The sequence below is a fragment of the Hippopotamus amphibius genome, chromosome 4 (genome assembly GCF_030028045.1).
Source record: "Hippopotamus amphibius kiboko isolate mHipAmp2 chromosome 4, mHipAmp2.hap2, whole genome shotgun sequence".
Taxonomy (NCBI): domain Eukaryota; kingdom Metazoa; phylum Chordata; class Mammalia; order Artiodactyla; family Hippopotamidae; genus Hippopotamus; species Hippopotamus amphibius.
In genome coordinates, this window is record NC_080189.1 from 66,398,480 (window position 1) to 66,419,131 (window position 20,652).

A 20,652-nucleotide genomic window follows, 5' to 3' on the forward strand; every position below is an offset into this window, starting at 1 on the left:
CACTACTAGATTATTGTTTTTCCTTGGTCTCTTATTTTTCTGTTTGTAATTATTATTATTATTTAAATTTCAGATTCAAGTTCTTCCAGAAGGAGGTGAAACACCAATCTTCAAACAGTTCTTTAAGGACTGGAGAGATAAAGATCAGAGTGATGGCTTTGGGAAAGTATATGTCACAGAGAAAGTGGCTCGAATAAAACAAATTCAATTTGATGCCTCAAAATTACACAATTCTCCACAAATGGCAGCCCAGCATAACATGGTGGATGATGGTTCCGGCAAAGTGGAGGTATTTACATGTTTTTGTTCATTGGTTTGTCTTTGTCAAGCCCATTTATGCCAAGATATGTGGAAATATAACTTCAGGAAACCACAGACTTTGCAAAATGTGAATTTTAATATTAATAAAGAGGGTCCAAGACTGTATATTAAACCAGGGAGTTTAAAGCTGGAAGAGATGTTGTCTGACCTTCAGTCCTAGTTTACTGTGTGTTTGCTAAGATTCTAAGAAGTTAGGTGATTTGCACAAGATCACCTAATTATCACCTTAGAGGCCTCCCTGGAACCCTGCCATCTCCATCTCGTTTCCTGGTCCAGAACTGCTCCTGCTCTTGGAACTGGGATTGTCCAGTAAAGGTGCGTTGCTCTGAAAGCACCCACTGCGTAAGTTTGTCCTTCCTTTGCACCGTAGAGGCATTCACAAAGGCAAATTGGGCATTGTTGTGTGCCTAAATCACAGATATTTTTAGAGCATTCAGATTGAGTTTGTTGATTATTGCTATTTTTTTGACAAAAATTGTTAAACCCCACCTAAGAACTCTCCCAAATTAAATCTCTTCACATTTAATCTACTGTTGAGGCCTCTAACTTAAGGGAAACTGGATAATGTTGCTTCCATTCTAGAATACATTGGTGGCTCTGCACAGTCTTCCTGAGAACATCCATACTCAGCTGGGCCTCCCAGGCCTCCATGATTGATCCTTGCTCTCTGCACCTCAGCCTTGCACAGCCTCAGGGCTCTTCCCCTCTGCCAGCTGCATCTCTTCCGAGAAGCCTTCCCTTTGCACTGAAATGACCTTTCCCTGTCCTCAAGCCATGAATATTCTTCACAGAATTTATCATTTAGAAGTACCACATAATTGTTCATTTACTTACAGATTTCTCCTCCCAGACCTCTTGTCAGTTCCTTGAGGGAAGGAATTAAATAATTTCTCTCTCTATTCCAAGGGCTTATCACAATGCTTGCACCAAAGTATATAGTAAAGAGATTAAGAGTATTTTTTCTCTTTTCAAAGACGTGAAGTATGACTCTAAGCTGTGCAGGGCATGTGGGAACTGCAAAGGGAGAAGTGCCCTCCATGATCGCTGTCAGAGGGGTATCAGCTTCTGGGGCTGGGTCTGTATCCCACTCAGGCCTCCTTTTCTGGAACTAAACACAGCCAGAGGACCCTGTGGCAGACGTGGCTTCCCAGCACCGAGTATGTCCTGGCTGCAATCTCTATGTCAGAGCACAGCGTCTCTGAGATGTCCTCCCGTGCCACCCCAGGGATGCTGCCATCAGGGCTTTTTCTTGGTTTTGGGGTTTAGCCAAGCCATGCTGCCATTGTTCCTTTGGGATGGCGTGGGAAGGCGGCTCCCCGAAAGCACTGCGCTGCTCTTTTCCACTTGCTCATCTCCAATTTCGAAGCAAAGGGTCCATCTTGAGCCTCCCCAGGACCAAGTCAAGAGGGTGTGCGCACACACAGTGCCTGCCGTCTCTCACTCACGTGTTACTTTCCCGTTTCATTTACAACTCTCATCTCTCTAACTTTTCATCTTTAAAAGTCTCTTTAATCTGTGATGCGGATGAGGAAATAGAAAATAACTAGTTCTGCCTGCTTTTATCTTAATCAGTCTTATGGCACCTTTTGAAAATAGAAGTCATGCAATTGGCATTTTTATTATTTGGTCACAATCTTCCTCTCTTACCTGGTAAAACAATAGTCTCATGCCTTAAAACACAGGGAAGAAATTACCTCCCGAATGATGAAAATTTTTATATAAATTAAGAGATGTATTTCTGAGTGGAATATTTCAGTTTGTTATCCCAACTAGAGTGTCGTTATTTTCACTGATCGATCAAATAGGTATTTATTAATCAACAGGCTCGAAACTGAGCTAAGTGCTGTGAAGGGTACAAAAGGACTATAAGCACTTAAAAAGTCAATAACCAAATTGCCAAATTGATAAAAATTTCTTCCTGTTGCTTGGTTTTGTGAATTAGTTAGGAAAGTAATTTAAAAGTTGTTTAATGACCAGTATAAACCAAAGTATTTTTTAAACCTCTGAGAAGTATTATTAGATTAAGAAAATTTTGATTTTGGTACACATATTTCATTCCTTTCAGGTTTGGCGTGTAGAAAACAATGGTAGGATTGAAATTGACCGAAAATCATATGGTGAATTCTATGGGGGTGACTGCTACATTATACTCTACACTTATCCCAGAGGACAGATTATCTACACCTGGTAAGTTTTCCTCTTTCATAAGATCTCGAGTTCTGTAGAGGCCACATTTTGCTGCAAAGTTAAATTTCATTAAATTCCATGCAATATGGGATAGAATTAGCCTGTAATTACCCCAATGAGATTTGTATAACATGCATGCAGTATTTTCTTCCAATATGATTTTGGCTATATTTTTGTAGCTGCTATCCACAAACAGGAGGGGTTAGATAAGAATCATCCTTTCTAATTTAGAAGAAAGGTTTTGATAGGCCAAGGGTAGTGTTCCTTTAGTGGATATGTAGTTAAATAAGTCATCTCCTATGCAAGCTAACACTCCAACTGGCCAGCGCTGGTTACCATGTCTTCTTATAGTTAACATTCACAGAGCCCATCCTGATTGAAGCTGCAACATTTCAATGAAGCAAATCCTCTAAGGCATGTGTCTGCTTTGTAGTTCTGTTTCACACTCCAGAGACTGCAAACTGATGCATCCTTATTCTTTGTCCTTGTGAAATTCATAGCAGTAATAAAGGAAGAATGCCATTGTATCCATATCTTGTATGGTTTTGCATAATGATTTGAGTTAATTGAAGGTTAAGTTTACTTAGAGTGCCAATGGGGAGTATCCAGCTAAGTAAGTGAAGGACACATAGCATGCTAGACTATTCCAACAGAGCAGGGATTCTGCAATAAATCATGTAATGTGGGATTCTCAAACTTTTTCTTAAGTGAAATCAGGGGAAGGTAGAGCATTTCTGAGAAGACTGAGAAAAAGAAAGGAATTTTCAAAAAAGATCTTAAAGCTGAGAGGTGTAGGTCAAAGGTACAAGGGTGAAGTAGGATCCTGTCTTTGCCTACATGGTGATGGCAATCTTCAGTGAGCCTATTGAATGTATGTGGACTCAGGTGTCTGCTGATATGGTGACATTTCTATGTGGTGGACATCCCACCAGATGACAGACTCATCTGTCCCCACAGTTTGACCACTTACCACTTATACTGGCCAGTGCCTTGAGTTTCAGCAAGTTCAGGAGAGGAGATGATTATCCCTACCCGATAGATTCTTGGTACCCAAAGGGTGATCTGGGAACCAGAAGTATGGGCATCACTGGGGAGCTGGTTAGAAATAAAGTCAGTCAGTCTCCTTCTTTGACCCACTAAAGCAGAACCTGCATTTTAACAAGATCTCAGGATGATTCGTATGCGCTTTGGTGATTGACAGGTACTGCCTTAGGCAATGGTTCCAAACACTAGCTGCACATACTAACCCAGGCAATTTTTCACAAATCCAAATGCCTGGCTCCCACTTTATACCAAATAATCAGACTCCCAGGTGGCGGAACTCTGAGATTCTAATGTACACCATGGCCTTAATGAGAACCACTGTTTCCAGGGACATTTCCAACCCCAAAGTCACATCATATCCTGTCAAAGATGAATGTATTTAGCTATTTAGCTCTGTGTTTGAGATGCCATCTTCATAGCAACCGTTTTTTTTGAGCAGCTGGTTTGTGGCAGCAAAGTGCTAGATGTTTCCATATATTATCTTTCTTCCTCACAACCAGATTCTTTTCAAGTGAAAGATAAAGATAAAAAGGAAGGGAGGACTCAGGCAGATTAAGTAATTTAACCCAAAGTCACAACTCTTATAACTGGTGAAGCAATATTTCACCCCTTGATCTGTAGCTCTCTTTAAGGCCCTGGTATAAGCTATGTCCTTATTTTGCGATTTCCTTTTCTAAAGTTTTAATTCAGAAAAGCGCGTGTGCAAAGCATGGCATTTGTAGGGATAAATTTATTGTTCTGAGTCAGCTTTTCTTTTACATTCTGTTTCTTGGTCTTCCTCAATTCTTTTTGGTATGTAAAAAATATTAATTGTGGCACTTAGATCAAACGAGAAAAACTAATTAATTCAAGAGAATGTTTTGAGGAATTAGCAATTTGTAATGCATATCAACAACTATGTGGTTATAACTAAAACAGATTAAATCAGATTATAAATTTTAAATGCAGTAGCTATTCCTTAAATCTTTTTTGAAGTATTCATTGAGCACTTTGTATGTGCCAAGCACTGAGCTGGATACTAAAGACACAGTGGTGGGAAAAAAAAGTTCCCCAAGAGTTTATACTTTAAAGAGAGAAAGATGATTATCAGGCATTTCAATGAAGTATGAAGAGTTTAAGATAAAACCAAACTGAGTGATCTCTGGGGAATTAGGGGCAGACACTTGAGCTCACTCCTAGGCTACTGGTGAAGCGCTTCTCGAAGTGACATCTAAGTCAGAGCAGGAATGGGAGCAAGGAAAGCAAGCAAATAGGGAAGTTGTTGCAAGCAATGCAGGGAAAAGCATGTTCTATTCGATTAGTAACGATGTATGGCTAGAGCAAAGTTAAGGAGCAGAAGATGAAATCAGAGAAATTAGAGGAAGCCAAATGGTGAATGGGCTCATAACTATCCTGGGGAAGATGAACTTCGTTTTCAGGGCAGTGGGAGGCAGTCAAAGTGTTTGCATAGGGGAGTGACATGATTGGTTTCCATCTTAGAGAACTTATGTTGGTTAACATCTAAAGAATGGACTGGTGGGAGACTTGTGGCAGAGAGGCCATTTGGAATTTGTTGCACTAATCCAACTGAATGATCATACGGCCAGAGCTCAGTGGAAGGGAGGGAAATGATGAGCACGTTTGCAAAGTATTAAGGAGTTGACATCTGAATGACTGGTTTCGGGAAACGGTGAAGATGACCAAGTTGAGGGTGGCCCCAGATTTCTGGTCTGTGCACAGGTGGGTAGTGTTTTATTCACTGAGATAAGGAATTCAGGAGGAGAACAAGTTTGGTTCTCACTGTAAAGAAATCAAAGAGAAAAAGACAATGAAAATATACCGCATTTTTAAGAGTCACAACCTTTGGGCTAGAACTGGGAGTGGGGGAGAGGGTCACAGTTTTCTTCTTTCAGTTTGATGTGTTCAAGGTTTCTGTGATGAGAATGTATGACTTTTTGAGATATCAAAAATATAAGTTAGATAATTGAGTCCTTTTGTGAGTCTTTGTCATTTAATATCATGGGTGATATTAAAATGCCTCTCAAAGACTAGCTTTCAAATTAAACAGCTTTCCAGTTTATGTGATAATTTCAGTGCAGGGATGTAAGTAGCTTAAATCCAGGAGGCAGAGTTAAAGGAGACAAACTAGAATTAAATCACTACCAAATACACAAATTTGTCTGTTTATTTCTGAAGCCACTTTTATTTTAAAATTATAGGGGAAAAATAATTTCAGCGGTGATCTTTTCTCTGAAATGTCAAATAATTGAAATTGAACAAACTTTGAACAGTGGCAATGATGAGTCTCTTGAAACAGTAAATTCCATTTTCATGCAGCATTTAGTTTTAATGAGTAACAAGTACCACAGACTTATAAAGAAGAAATCGTATCAAAGTAGATTGCTTTTCTCCCCCAAGCACAGGATTTCAAAATTAGAGGCAAAGAGCAACTTTATGTCTTGATTGCAGTGGAGTCCTTGACCGCCTGGGTCATAGATGCGTAAAGCAAGTTAGTTTGAATCTGTGTGGTTGGAAGCATGGGTCACTTTGACAGGAAGAAAAAGGGCTCAAGGTGAACAGTGAAATATTTATTAAGAGTGTCAGATGGCAAAAGTTTGGTGAGGGTTTGCAGTTTCCCTGGTTGAAATACTGCAGGAAAAGAAAAAAAGTAAAATGGTGACAAAAGTTTGGTGATGTTGTCCATTAGTTGGTTGAATTTTTTTCCTGCAGAAAAGAAAGGAAATGAAGAAACATCCAAGAAATTGCAGGTGTGAGGACGGAAGGACAGGCACTAAGGGACCCTGCCGTTTCCTCAGCTCTGTGTTACTCCCCACCCGGTGCTCCCAGTGGCTCCCGGAAGTTTGTTAGCATGATAGGCTCATGCTATTAGCATTAAAAGGCTATATCTTTATAAGTGCCCTTATTATGAAAAACATTTTTTATTTTTTTAAAAGTATGCCTGACATGAGCCTATCCTTTTTTTTTCTTTTTCTTTTTTTTGCACCCCCTGTAGAACATTTTTATATCAATCATTTGACTTTGTTGGTGCAATGAAATATTCTGAGATGAATGAGACGTGCTCCCTGAACTCTGTGTTTTGGGGGGGAGGTGTGGCCAGGTTGGGAGGCTGTTGTTAATCTGTTCTGGGTATGGGACAGGTAGGTCACTCTCAAACCTTCAGAAGAAAGAATATAATTAATTTTCGAAATCCAATTCCAGGATTAGTGTTCTTCCTGCTGACCCCCAGTTACACAGAGATGGGAGGATTGGCTCGAAACGATGCTCAGTACTTTTGCCGGCTTTTCCCTTCCACAAAGTCATCAAATATGCAGCTCTCCCAGAGGTTGCTGTGCAGGTTAAGCTAGTCGTTGGAGTTATAGCCACAAGCTACCCTAGAAAGAGAAGTTGCAAATCAACTGGATGGGTTGATTCATTGACTCTTATCTGGGTCACTGGTAGTTTAGTTTCTTTTATAGTTTAATTAATAACTCCTTTAAAGAATTGCTAGAATGACAGAATGGGGCCTCACCATGGCCTACTTCTGATGATGACGTTCTGGATTTTTCTGGATCCACACATTTGTTGCTATGCTCACCAAACATTCACGCAAAGATAAAGTGCTTCTAATATCCAGCCTAATAGATTTGGTTCGTATTCTACTCAAATGGATTATGTTCACCACTGTGAAGATGGTTTCCCAAAATAGGCAGCTTCAACTTGAAATAAGACAGAATCGACTACTTAAGCGAAGTTATTGTGGAACGAAAACTGGACCTATGAAATGGAGATTAAAGATACCTACTGTATGTAGTTCTAAACAGTACACAGGCTCAGTGTTAGTAAATGCTTTCAGAAAACAATAGCTTCTGTGCCTTCATCGTGTCAAAACAGCTGGTTTCTTCTTGATCTTTCATGTTAAGTTTCTGCTTGAAATGCCTACATTAGAATATCTTAAAACTTAAATACAAGCTAATTTGTTTCACTTTGGTTCCTCCAGGCAGGGAGCAAATGCCTCGAGGGATGAGCTGACGACCTCTGCGTTCCTGACTGTTCAGCTGGATAGATCCCTTGGGGGCCAGGCTGTGCAGGTTGGGATGTTTTTACCCCCAAAACTCATGCAAGTTAACGTTTTGCAAGCCCAGTGTCTAGTTAAAACCTTTCTCCCAAATTGGGATGGGAATTTGACACTTTCTAAATATTATATTTTTTTCATTTTAGAATTTAAATATTCCTATTCTCATGCCATACTTATTCTCTCAGATTCTGGAAAAGGAGGAGCAAAGAAAATTTAAAAAACAGAAACAAAAGTAAACTATTGACAGATTTAAGAGCTCCAAAGAATCTTTCCTTGAGAATCATATCAGATCAATGACATCCACTTGTTATTAAAACTGTTCTACCTGAGTTATCACTTCCAGCTGATCACTTTCCAGTTTTCAAATCTTTATAAATGTGTAATGGCTTCTTCGAAGGTATTAAGTAAGTAATTAGAAAAGTAAGTTCAATACTTTAGTACATAATAACAAAGATGTGCAGGCTGAATTTGGTCTTCCAGCTGGTTTTATTCCCATCTAGGTTTTTAGTTCCTAAATAAAGCAAGTTAGACCTAAATTTAAAGGTGCATATTAACTTTTTAAAAATAAGCTAACTCTGTTAATTGTTAATTAACAAATTCTTTAAATGCACTAATTCCCCATGAACTTCCCATGAATTTCAGTGAACTATTATATTCATTTCTTGAATGAAATATTTCTAAGAACTGACATCATCTGTCATTTAATTGAGCTTTCAGCTAGTCCTTACCAAATCATGAAAAAACTTTGAAGATATGCACTGTGTCTTATAAATTCTATATTTCACAGTTAAATATTTGATATACCCAGTACATGAATTTCTGTTGTCAGCCAGTTGAATCCTAAATTGACAATGAAATGGTAATGCTTACTTTCACCACTAGATGGCAGTCATTTACAGTATTGCATAAATCAAGTCCTGAATTGCTGTTTTAAACATTCCTTCTTAGACTGTATTAACAGTACTGAAAATTTTTCAATTTACCTTTCTCTCTCTTATTTTCATTTCGCAGTGGAGAATGGGTCTTAATCAGTGGCCCTCTTTCTCTGATTTTGGCAGTTGAGGTTTTCTCAATGTTATGGGAAATGCTAAGCCAACAGTTTTAGGTGCTTAGCTAACCTTGCCTCAAGCTTTGGGGTTGTGACTCAGAAGCCATTTTCATAATTTGCTACTCGCTTATTTGAATGTCTACCAATTGAAAGATATCTGTGGAGTTAGTTACTTTCAGTGCTCCCTAGGCTTCCCTGTGATGGTATGTGCGTCAGTTTTCCCATTCACTTGGCTTCTAGGAAAAGACAGACGAGGGTAGGGGAGATATTTCAATTTTATCATAGGGAAAATAATTGAAAAAAAAGATAGGGGCTTGACACAAAATTTGAACTCTTTATGTAAATAAATGCATCAATAGATTATGCAAGAAATAGGAAATTCATGTCTAATTCAGTATCTACTATTAAACTGATAGGTGAAATTAAATAATTTGCCATTTATTGTCTTCAATTTCCTTATCCTGAAAAGTCCTTATATTGTATTTTAAAAAGCGCTTACATTAAGCAAATCTGCTATTACCATTTCCATAGGTGAGTTAAAAAGTAAAAAGTCTATTCTGTTTATTTTTGCTAGTTTTTGATGTTTGGATTAAAATCTTTATTCATCCCCAGATTACGATGATTTTTTTCATCTCACAGTGGTAGGGATGCAACAAGAATGAGGATGCTTTCGTGTTGTCTTATTTTTGGAAGCATTTAAATGAATGCGTATCTCCTAACCTTCTGAACAAGATCCAAAGCACATGAGAAACAGGAATACCCCTAAATATCTAGAAATCTTGGTGCCCTTGTAAAAAAGAGTAGTTTTCGTAAGAGATGGCATACATCAGCACTTTGCTGGTTTTCCCCTTTTGGAGATGTAGATGAACAGACTTACATCTCTGTGCTTTCTGGAAGCAGAAAGTGGTGCAGCATGGTGCTGTGTGCCCTGAAAAGGTGCTGTGTTTGGAGTAGCGAATGGTTCCTAAGTCAGTGAGGAAGCTGCGCTTGATTATTATTAACCTGTATTTTCTGTTAATCATTGTTCATCCTGCTCTTGACTTTTTATTTATTTTTAGTTTTGTTTTCAAAAAGAAAAATAAGGACGCCTTTGGAAATACAGCCTTCTTTCATTGCACTCTTTATTACATTTCTTTTATCTCCACTGCCCCCAGATCCGAGTCTCCCAAGGCAAAGAACCTGCCCACCTGCTGAGTTTGTTCAAAGACAAACCGCTCATTATTTACAAGAACGGAACATCAAAGAAAGGAGGTCAGGCGCCAGCCACCCCTACACGCCTCTTTCAAGTCAGAAGAAACCTGGCATCGATCACCAGAATTGTGGAGGTAACGTCATGCATTCAGTAAAACCTGCCCCGCTCATGGACTTCCCAGTGGACCTGGGGCATCAGCAAATATTAGTCTTTAAAAGAATTGGCAAGAAACCCCTCTTCATTTCTATCATTAATCCAGCATTCAGTATAAAAAGTACTAAAAGCAGGAGAATCAGGTAAAAAGGTAACTTCAGATACCAGCCCTCTCATATTTTTCAACCACATTGTAACAAAACAAATGAATTTTAAGAATAACGTAACAAATCAAGCTGTGAACGGGGTGAGGTAGCTTAACCTGTATCTTGAAAGGCCTGGGGGAAGATGGATTGAGGATGACGGTCAGGTGAGCACACTGGGGGAATTTGAGAGGGAAGGCCCTTATTTGTGCAAGTGTAAGGACCGTGGAAAGCAAGTTTTGCCACATTGGGCCAGATCCATAACTCAGGGGCCACACAAGCTGTCTCTGACAGCAGCTGTGAAAGAAGTCAAGCCCCAGATCACAGTGTCAGACCACAAGACCGCCAGGTACAGGCAAGGTCAGTGGGCCCAGATTTTTAAATAGCCGAGTGCTTTGACTTCAAGGAGGATTCACCACGCTTCATAACCCCGTCACCTTGGTCACCATGGAAACCCAGGGCTCCCAAGTCACACCCAGTTGCCCTGTATTTTCTGTACATCCCCAAACCTGGACCCTCTGCCAAGCCATTTAGCCGAGCCCTGAGCAGCAGGTGGGTCACAGCATGCTCGTGGGCTCTAGAGCGCAGGCTCTGCAGTTGTGGCACATGGGCATAGTTGCTCTGCAGCCTGTGGGATCTTCCCAGCCCAGGGCTCGAAGCTGTGTCCCCTGTATTTGCAGGCAGAGTCTTAACCACTGCCCCACTAGGGAAGTCCCCTTCCCGCCTGTTTTATGAAATGAATTTCAATTGTTAATTTTTTGGTATCTAAAAATTAATAAATATTTTATAATCGTTATTTACATACAAATACTAAGACATACTTTAATATCTACATATTCTTATCCATAAATTAATAAAAATAATAATGTTTGTATAAACCAATATATTGGTAAATAAATGAATACATATTTATTACATAAATAAATAAAGTGACTCCTATCTCAGACCAAATTCCACCTGTCCTCACCTCCCGCCCAACTTCTGTCCAGGGTCCCCTGTCCTCTGGCTAAGGACTTCCTTGGATTTCTCTGTCCCATGTTCTTATTCCAATTCCAGTTCGTCATTATTGCTGGCAATCATCTCCTACCTTTTCTCTATGACCAATTTATCCTTCTCTCCTGGATCACTTACTTTGGAGCACAAACATGCCTTTAAAACACTCCCATCCTTTCTTTAAAAACTCTCTTTTGACCCTGACCCTCCCGGCTGCCAAAACCTTTCTCTGTTCTCCTTAAGAGTACAGATCCTGAAAAGAGTCGTCTTCACTCACTCACTGTCCCTACTGTGCTAAGCCTCCTCTCTCAAAAGCCACTCCACTCAGCCATCCCTTCCTGCCACTCCACCCAGATGGGTTTTATCTAGTTTGCCAATTACCTGCCTTTTGCCGTGAAAAATCTCCTCTGATCCCACGTTTCCCAACCTCCTGCTAGCATTTGCCCCAGTCACCCTTTCCTGTCTTCTCAAAACACTATTCTTTTTTAAACTAGGCTTCTGAAACGCCTCACTTACAGGATTTCTTCCACACCTGAGGGCCACTCACCTGAAGACTGTTTGCACTTGCATCCAGTTTTGCTGGATTCTCCCCCTCTGCACGTCCTCTAAGCTCTTGAACCCTCCAAGGCTCAGTCTTGGCCCTGTTCAGGGTGATCTCATTTAGTCATATAATTTAAATGCCATTATGTATTGATCTCATCCAGAACATTCTGTGCATGGATTCTCATGTGTTCAGTTATGACTAATTTTTTTTTTCTTTTTTTTTTATGACTAATTTTTTTAACCTATCAAATTGATGGGGAAACTCTCACCCACAGGCCCCTCAGTTGATTTCATACGAAAGGGTCGAGGAGAGTCATTCCGGTCCTGGTCTCTTCTCAGTGGGTACTTCTCTATGAGGCGTTGTGAGCTGCTTGCGATACAGATTCTTTATTCTCTTGCAGCCTCTCAAACCAGCCTTAGCATTCCTAGCTTCTCTGAAATGCATTAGTCAAAACATTGTTTATAAGGCTTTCAGTTTTCATCTCCTGGGAGGCTAAAGCTTTCTAATGTTCTGTTGTGGAGCTACCGCCCTGATCCCACAGGAGGCTGGGTGTGGGCCTCTTGTCCCCTGTCCCTCCATCATCCCAGCTCTGTCCTCTGTACCAGCGAGGGGCCTTTGGATTAGAAATTGGAAGTCATGGTTCCTATAAATCTCCGTCATCACATCTGATAGATTCCTTTGAGCTTGGTCCGTGGAGCCACTTCCTTGGATGTTACCAACACCTGGGATACATCTTTAAAGCTTCCAGCAGCCATTCCTTGCTTCTCTAGTACTCTCTCTGGGGACAGGGTCCTGACGAACCTGGTGAAACCCAGCTCTCCGCATGGTTGATGCCTTCCTCTGGCAGCTCGACACAGTTGGTCAAATGGCATCACCAGCTCCTTCTTGAAGCACTCTCTTCACTTGGCCTCAGGACACCTCACTCTTGATTCTTTCCTCCCTCATGGCTGCCCCATCACAGTCTTGTTTCCTGGTTCTTCTTCATCTCCCTGTTAGCACACGTTACAGTAGAGTCCCACAGTCCCATGGAAAGTCATATACATATTGTCACAGTCACACAATCCCATGGCCAAACAGAGGATCTCACAGAGACCAGCGCAGAGATACAGAATGAGAAGGTCATAGACACGGTCAAAGACACAAACCCATCCTAGGACCTCAGGCTCTCTGTACATGCCTTGTCCTTGCCCTGAGGCTCCACCTTCAGCCTCACCCTCAGGCTGGAGTCTGGTCTCAGCCAGGTGCCTCTCATTTACTCTGTGGCCACACGGACCGGAACTGTACTCACCTGGCCCATTCCAGACGTTGCCCACAACATCTCGGTTGAAAGGAAGGGGGTGTGTCAGTGCTGTGTTTTTAACCCCTGATAGACTTTTATAATTTGAGCTACAATGTATCTGAGCCTGGAGAACCTTTTAGTGAATATATGTTATTATCTCTTTGCCTATATTAGACCCCAGTCTCTGTTTTATGATTTTTAGGTGTCCCTTTATCTGACAAACCTCTTTATTGGGGGAGAGAAAAACTGAACACTGTGCTTTACATTTACCATTTGTGAATATTACATACTCTTTCTAAACATCAGTTATGACCCATTCTCTTTCTTGCGGTCTCTTTGAATATTATCCTTGTTATGTATCACTTAAGTTTACCTCATTTTATTCTCAGAGCCTTGTGCTACTGTCTGCGGGCGGGTGTGCGTTAAAGTGACACAGCGAAATGTGCTCCTACTCTAAATGTTTATAACTCCCTAGTGGTGTCCTGGTGCCCCCTGCATTAATATCCTGGATCAGGGCAGACGTCCATTGGTGGTTAGGAACTGTCACAGCTTCTTGGACATGTTTATTGAGGGAGCAGCAATGAATTTGAATCATTATGTTATCATTCTTCATACTCTAGGTAGATGTTGATGCAAACTCATTGAATTCCAATGATGTTTTTGTCCTGAAACTGCAACAAAACAGTGGCTACATCTGGATAGGAAAAGGCGCCAGCCGGGAGGAGGAGAAAGGAGCAGAGTATGTAGCAAATGTCCTGAAATGCAAAACCACAAGGATTCAGGAAGACGAGGAACCAGGTGTGTACAGGTGGGGCCAAGGACTCTAGCCAGAACTTACGTTTGGTATCCTTGCTCATCATTGTTATTTATTTATTTTTTTCATAAATAGGAACTTTGTGATGGTCATAGGGCATTAAGAACCCTTTCGCTAGTTGCAGAAGTGGGTGATGGTGCCTGCTATATTTATTATAGCTGTAGTATACTATATAAATATAGTCATATCTCTTGCTATATTTAAGTAACTTCTTAACAATGAAGTTGAGGTGAGATACCATTATTTGTTAGTGTAAAGGAATACTGACCATATGCTCCTGAAAATGCATTGGCTAACTCACTGCGTTTTCCACAGAGGAGTTTTGGAATTCCCTCGGAGGGAAAAAAGACTACCAGACCTCTCCCCTGCTAGAAACCCAGGCTGAAGACCATCCGCCTCGGCTTTACGGCTGCTCCAACAAAACTGGAAGATTCATTGTAAGTGTCCTGTGAAACCCTGGAGTAGAACCGAGCAGCACTGGGAGAGAGAGGCATTCTGGTGTTGCTCTGACACTTTCCAGCCACATTCCTGCTCCCGTTCTCAGTTTTAGTTTACCTGCAAACCACAGGTGACAATCTTTGCTCCACACAGGATTGTTTAAGAGCCAGTGACGTAAAGGATGTGAAAGCATGGGAATACTGTAATGTACTATATAAATCAACCTGCTCTTAAAAATATCAGCTACTTTGCACCTGTGTCCGCATGTGGTCGTTGCTGTACAAATATGCATGTGGTTGGATTTGCTGACTTAATAATTTGACACGTTTTGTGGGTAACAATAGTGGTTTCTCTGATTAAACTAAGTAGATTTTACACTGCACTTTCCCAGGGAAATAAAAAGCTTCATCATCTTGATGCAGTGAAAAATATTATGGAAATATTATGATCTTTGGGAAAAATCACAGAAAGCTATACACACACCTGAAAATTAACTGAAATCAGCAGGAATATTTTATGTTATCGTCACAGGCGCATTCACAGGCCTTGAGTTCTAGGCAATTCGAAGTAAAAGTATGTGTACAAGAGTGATTTTCTGTGGGTCTCTGAATTATCCTGGGCTGTGGCCCCTCATCTCAGTTTAATCACAAAAATTCTGCTTTCTCTGTTTGACATACTAGGCTTTTGTGTAAATTTTTAGTTTAAAGAACGAATTCCTTGCCTATAAAATTTGAACTAAAGATTTGGTCACCATGTCTTGGTAAATATTGTACAAGCTTTACTTTTCAACACACACGTGAAAATTTAGTAAGCATTTTCCCAGGTACATTGCATGCTTGAAATAAGATGTTTTAAAGAAGAAACTGCTCATGTGTGAACCACACTTCAAGCTTACAAGTGATTTGACCTAAAAATTAAAGATTTAAATGGTGGATTGTGATAAATATTAGGTTGGTAGGCACTGTAGTTGTTCACCTACTTTGCAGGAAATCCCTATATTTTATAAACTTGTCAGAAAAATCTTTTGTTTTACTCTTTTGACTGTTAATCTGATATGCATCCAGACAATGGCTTTTTCAGCAAATGCTCCTATAATTTCTCATTAATATTACCTACTAATAATGTTATAAATAACATGTTTGTTTCCAGTGAAGATATATTTTATAAAAATAATACTTAGGCTTTGTTCTTAGGTTAAAAAAAATCTATTAGTTTTTGGGTTTTGTCATTTGCATATTCCTTTGCACCTACTCATTTTTTCTTGTTTGATATTTGGAACTCTAATCCCTTCACATTTTAAGGAAAAGGAGTGTTACTAACAAGGTTTGATCTTATAACCATCATCAGAAAGCAGGCTTTAGACCTGTAGATTCATACAAGACAGCAGAGCCTGTCGGTTAAAAGCACAGCTTTTAGAACTGTTCAGCCTGTTCGATATCACTTACTTGGCAATATTATTTACTGGCTGTGTGACCTTAGGCTGGTTACTTACCCTTTCTGTGCTATAATTGTCTCATCTGAAAAATGGGAATAATCCCAGTACCTACTTCATAGTGTTGTTGTGAATATTAAATTATTTGTTGCATATAAAGGATTAGAACAGTGCCTGGCATGGAGTAAGTGATATTTAAGGTTTCTGCTTTTTTTAAGCATTATGTGATTGGTAATTATTCTGTAAAAAGATAATATAAATGTATTTCTTGCCCTCTGTAAATGGTTAGTGTGTGTTTGTTTGATTTTTGTGTAACAATCTCAAGATATCATCAGATTACAACAAATAGGTATTGTCATGCTCAGGGGGCTTCAGGTTGGTTTGTGCCTTTTTTTCCCAGGACAGAGTCCAGGAGCACAGAAGGGCGCCTGCAGAGTCATATTTGCTAATATGACACAGCACAAGGTCACAGTCAACTTCACCTGCAGAGTCACACAGCAGAGGGAAGGAGTGAAGAATTGCAAACCATAATCCAATCTGCCTCACCTTCCTAACGATTCTGGGGGTTTCATCCATAATTCTTTTAAAAATTTGAACTTCAGATTAATGCATGCCTGCTGGTAATGGGTGCATTAAACTAACCCTCCCCATTACCCTTTAATGTTGACCAGCAAGAACACAATTTAACCCATTTAAAATAAAAATAATGAAGCTTTGCATGTAGAATATTGTTATAATATCATTTTACAGAAAATGATTGATTCATAAAAATGACCAGACCTATTGATTTTATTAAAATAATCTTGAGCTTCAAAATGAATGACAATTTAATACCCAGGTCATAAACTTAAATGTCTTTAGGAACTAGGAAGGTGACAGAAATCTGTGAAGCAACTTGTCATAAGGAAGTGGAAGTAGAGACAACTGTGGCCAGATTGACTGTACGTGTCTCTCTAGGGCCATATAGAGTGTTTATGTTAAGCACTGTCCTTGCCAAATAAGAAACCCTCAGTTTGTGGTACCTGATTAAACAGATAAACAATTATGTAAATCTTTATTGCCCAAAAGGAAGAAAAAAATGACTACCAAACTTCTTTTTTTTTTTCGCTATGCTCCAAATAATACAAGGCATTTGAATTCTGTATATTAGAAAAATCACTGCTTGACGGTTTGGTCATAAAGCTTTTTTTATACATTTCAGATTGAAGAGGTTCCAGGAGAGTTCACCCAGGATGATTTAGCAGAAGATGATGTCATGTTACTAGATGCTTGGGAACAGGTAAAACTATATTTTGTTCATAGCAAGAGAGTATACTTATAGTTGGGAGGTGACACAACCTGCTTTGAGAAATAGCAAGTTTAATAATAAATTGACCCATGGATTTAGGCTGTATTTAAAAGAAACTCTCCACAGTTTGGCAAAAAATAAAACTAGTACATGTGGCAAGTTGGTTTCTTTTTTTTTTTTTAATAATTAATTTATTTTTGGCTGTGTTGGGCCTTCGTTGCTATGTGTGGGCTTTCGCTAGTTGCGGAGAGCAGGGGCTTCTCTTCATTGTCGTGCATGGGCTTCTCATTGCAGTAGCTTCTGTTGTTGCAGAGCACTGGCTTTAGGCACACGGGCTTCAGTAGTTGTGGTGAGTGAGCTCAGTATCTGTGGCGCACAGGCTTAGTTGCTCCGTGGCATGTGGGAATCCCGGATCAGGGATCGAACCCGTGTCCCCTGCACTGGCAGGCAGATTCTTAACCACTGCACCACCAGGGAAGTCCTGGCAAGTTGGTTTCTTAATGTGGAAATAATTCCACAGCGACCATCTTTGGCTGTATGGTTGTAGGCCAAAAAAGCCCCTATTTTTCATATTTGTAAAATTCTCTTGTTCCTAATTTATTCATACATTCATTTATCTGCTCATTTAAGTAATAAATGCATTAGTTGGTTGCAATGCCACTGGGGTATACTGCCTCAGGGAGACCGAAATATTCAGAATTTCTCTTGCAATTTGACAAAACATCCTAGGAGACCCTTTCCCTGGGGAAGAAACAGACACAGGATAGTTTTGAATCTACACAGTAAAATTTATTACTGTTCTATATCTATATCTATATCTATATCTTTATTTGGTAGAAAATTAATGGTGATTTTGTATGTCACATCTGATAGTTGTTTTCTTTTGTGAAAGGGAAAAATGAATGTTAGGAGCTAAATTATATAGAACAGTTATAAAACACTTATCTGAATTAAGATTAGTTTTAGAGTCAACCACAGATATATGTTACTTTTAGGTTTCTTCTTACTTGCTAAGTCATTCAGTTATATTATACCTTAGCTTCTTGGTCTAGAATTATCATATTTGAATTTGGGATCTAGTCACAAATTCTCCCTAGGTGAGTGGATCACTTATTTCTAGATATGAAATTTAAAACCTTGTGTCAATAAAACACCTTTATGTATTTAAGAATTATAAGAACCACGTTTCCTTATTTAGCAGAATTTAATCTTTTCCATTTGTAGTCATCTCTGTTGCTTCCATAATCATGGATACTTTAGAATATTTCCTGTACTACATTTCTTTTTTTTTTTTTCAATCATACTTTTCATTTACATGGCCATGCTGTCATGGCTTGTGCTGTGCCTGCAAGCAAATATTCTAGCACTTTCAGTATGAATTAGAATATAATCAAAACTAATTTGACCAAAACTTCTCTGCCTACAAGTCATCTTAAAGTGATTTGACTATGAGGGAATTCAGAAGAAGTTTTCATCACTGAAGTACAAAACCTAACATTTGACAAGAAGGATACATAGAGAACATATATCTGTTTTTAAAGAATCAATATTTAGATACTAAACATTTTAGCATTTTTGCCGCAGTGTGACAGGATGCAATACCGTAGGAGAAAAACTCTAGGGTTAAGTTAGGGGTTCATAAAGGGAGTCTGGGGTGCCCAAGAACAAGCTACATGTGGTCCCCCCTGGATAACAATATGGGGATGACTGCCTTACACCCTAGGGGTGGCTGCAAAAAACCAGCCAATATGTTGTTTTCAGGAAAGCTCACTTTATAAACTAGAAAACACTGTATAAACATGAAATACCAGAATGTGAAATCTGGAGTCACATTGGCTGGATATAAATTTAGGCATCTCTCTCTCTCTTTTTTAAAGATTTATTTTACTATTTATTTATTTATAAATTTCGGCTGCGTTGGGTCTTCCTCGCTGCACGCGGGCTTTCTCTAGTTGTGGCAAGCGGGGGCTACTCTTCGTTGCTGTGTGCAGGCTTCTCGTTGTGGAGCACGGGCTCTAAGTGCGCGGGCTTCAGTAGTTGCAGTATGTGGGCTCAACAGTTGTGGCTCACATGCTCTAGAGTGCAGGCTCAGTAGTTGTGGCACACAGGGTTAGTAGGCCCGCGGCATGTGCGATCTTCCGGGCGTCCCCTGCATTGGCAGGTGGATTCTTAACCACTGCACCACCAGGGAAGCTGTAGGCATCTCTTTTTTTTTTTAAGAACTTTTATTGAGATACAGTTGACATACAATAAACTGCATATATTTAAAGTGTACAATTTGATATTTTTTTTCTTATTGGTAATGTATATATATGGCAATCCCAACCTCCCAATTCATTCCCCCCAACGTCCCCCCCCCCCACTTTTCCCACTTGGTGTCCATATGTTTGTTCTCTACACCTGTGTCTCTATTTCTGCCTTGCAAACCAGTTGATTTGTACCATTTTTCTATATTCGGCATACGTGTGTTAATATATGATATTTGCTTTTCTCTTTCTGACTTACTTCACTCTGTATGACAGTCTCGAGATCCATCCATGTCTCTACAAATGTCCCAATTTCGTTCCTTTTTATAGCTGAGTAATATTCCATTGTACGTATGTACCACATCTTTTTTTTTTTTTAAAGCTCTTTATTGGAATATAATTGCTTTACACTCTTGTACCAGCTTATGAGGTACACCAAAGTGAATCAGCTGTATTTATACACATATCCCCATATCCCCTCCCTCCCATGACGCCCCGCCACCCTCCCCGTCCCAGCCCTCCAAGGCATCATCCATCATCGAGTTGATCTCCCTTTGTTATACAGCAACTTCCCAATGGCTATCTATTTTACGATTGGTAGTATATATATGTCTATGCTACTCTCTCACTTCGTCCCTGCTTCCCCTTCGCCCCCCCCATCCCCCCAACTCCATGTCCTCCAGTCCATTCTCTACATCTGCATACTTATTCTTGTCCTGTCACTGGGTTCATCAGTACCTTTTTTTTTTTTTTTTGATTCCGTATATATGAGTTAGCATACAATATTTGTTTTTCTCTTTCTGGCTGACTTCACTCTGTATGACTGACTCTTGGTCTATCCACCTCATTACATATAGCTCCATTTCATTCCTTTTTATAGCTGAGTAATATTCCATTGTATATATGTGCCACATCTTCTTTATCCATTCATTTGTTGATGGGCATTTAGGTTGTTTCCATGTCCTGCCATTGTAAATAGTGTACCACATCTTCTTTATCCATTCATCTGTTGATGGACATTTAGGTTGCTTCCATGCCCTAAGCTGTAGGCATCTCTTAATAAGTGTAGACATTAGGAAAGTGATTGAACCTCTCTGAGCCTCCATGTCCACATCCCTGACTTTGGGGTTGTTGTGAAGATTAAGTGGGATTGTATGAGAAGCACTTTGCATAAGGCTTGTACCACATCTACACCCCCAAAACAATATGTATTATTATTACTTCATTTTTCAGATTTTTATTTGGATTGGAAAAGATGCTAATGAAGTTGAGAGGGCAGAATCTCTGAAGTCTGGTAAGCTAGATCCTGTGGGCAATTATGACAGTAATTCTGAATAGTTGTTACAAGTCCCTGACTTCTTTTTTTACCACATCCTCCAAAACCACCTATCAGAACCAAGAAGAATCTTAGCTTTCATCTTCAGAACTAAAGAGTAAAGGAATTTTTTTTAAGCTGAAGAATTTCAGAATAGGAAC

At 39.6% G+C, this 20,652-nt stretch overlaps 1 protein-coding gene across 1 annotated transcript in view; it reads left to right on the plus strand.

The window, feature by feature from the left end:
- SCIN (scinderin) overlaps window positions 1–20,652 on the plus strand; it is a 67,690-nt gene that overhangs the window by 45,745 nt on the left and 1,293 nt on the right. The window contains exons 8-15 of the mRNA XM_057732413.1: window positions 74–289; window positions 2,387–2,508; window positions 7,529–7,619; window positions 9,809–9,979; window positions 13,579–13,756; window positions 14,088–14,209; window positions 16,844–16,921; window positions 20,410–20,470. Coding sequence (XP_057588396.1) covers window positions 74–289; window positions 2,387–2,508; window positions 7,529–7,619; window positions 9,809–9,979; window positions 13,579–13,756; window positions 14,088–14,209; window positions 16,844–16,921; window positions 20,410–20,470 — 1,039 coding nt within the window. The remainder of the gene's footprint in view (window positions 1–73; window positions 290–2,386; window positions 2,509–7,528; window positions 7,620–9,808; window positions 9,980–13,578; window positions 13,757–14,087; window positions 14,210–16,843; window positions 16,922–20,409; window positions 20,471–20,652) is intronic.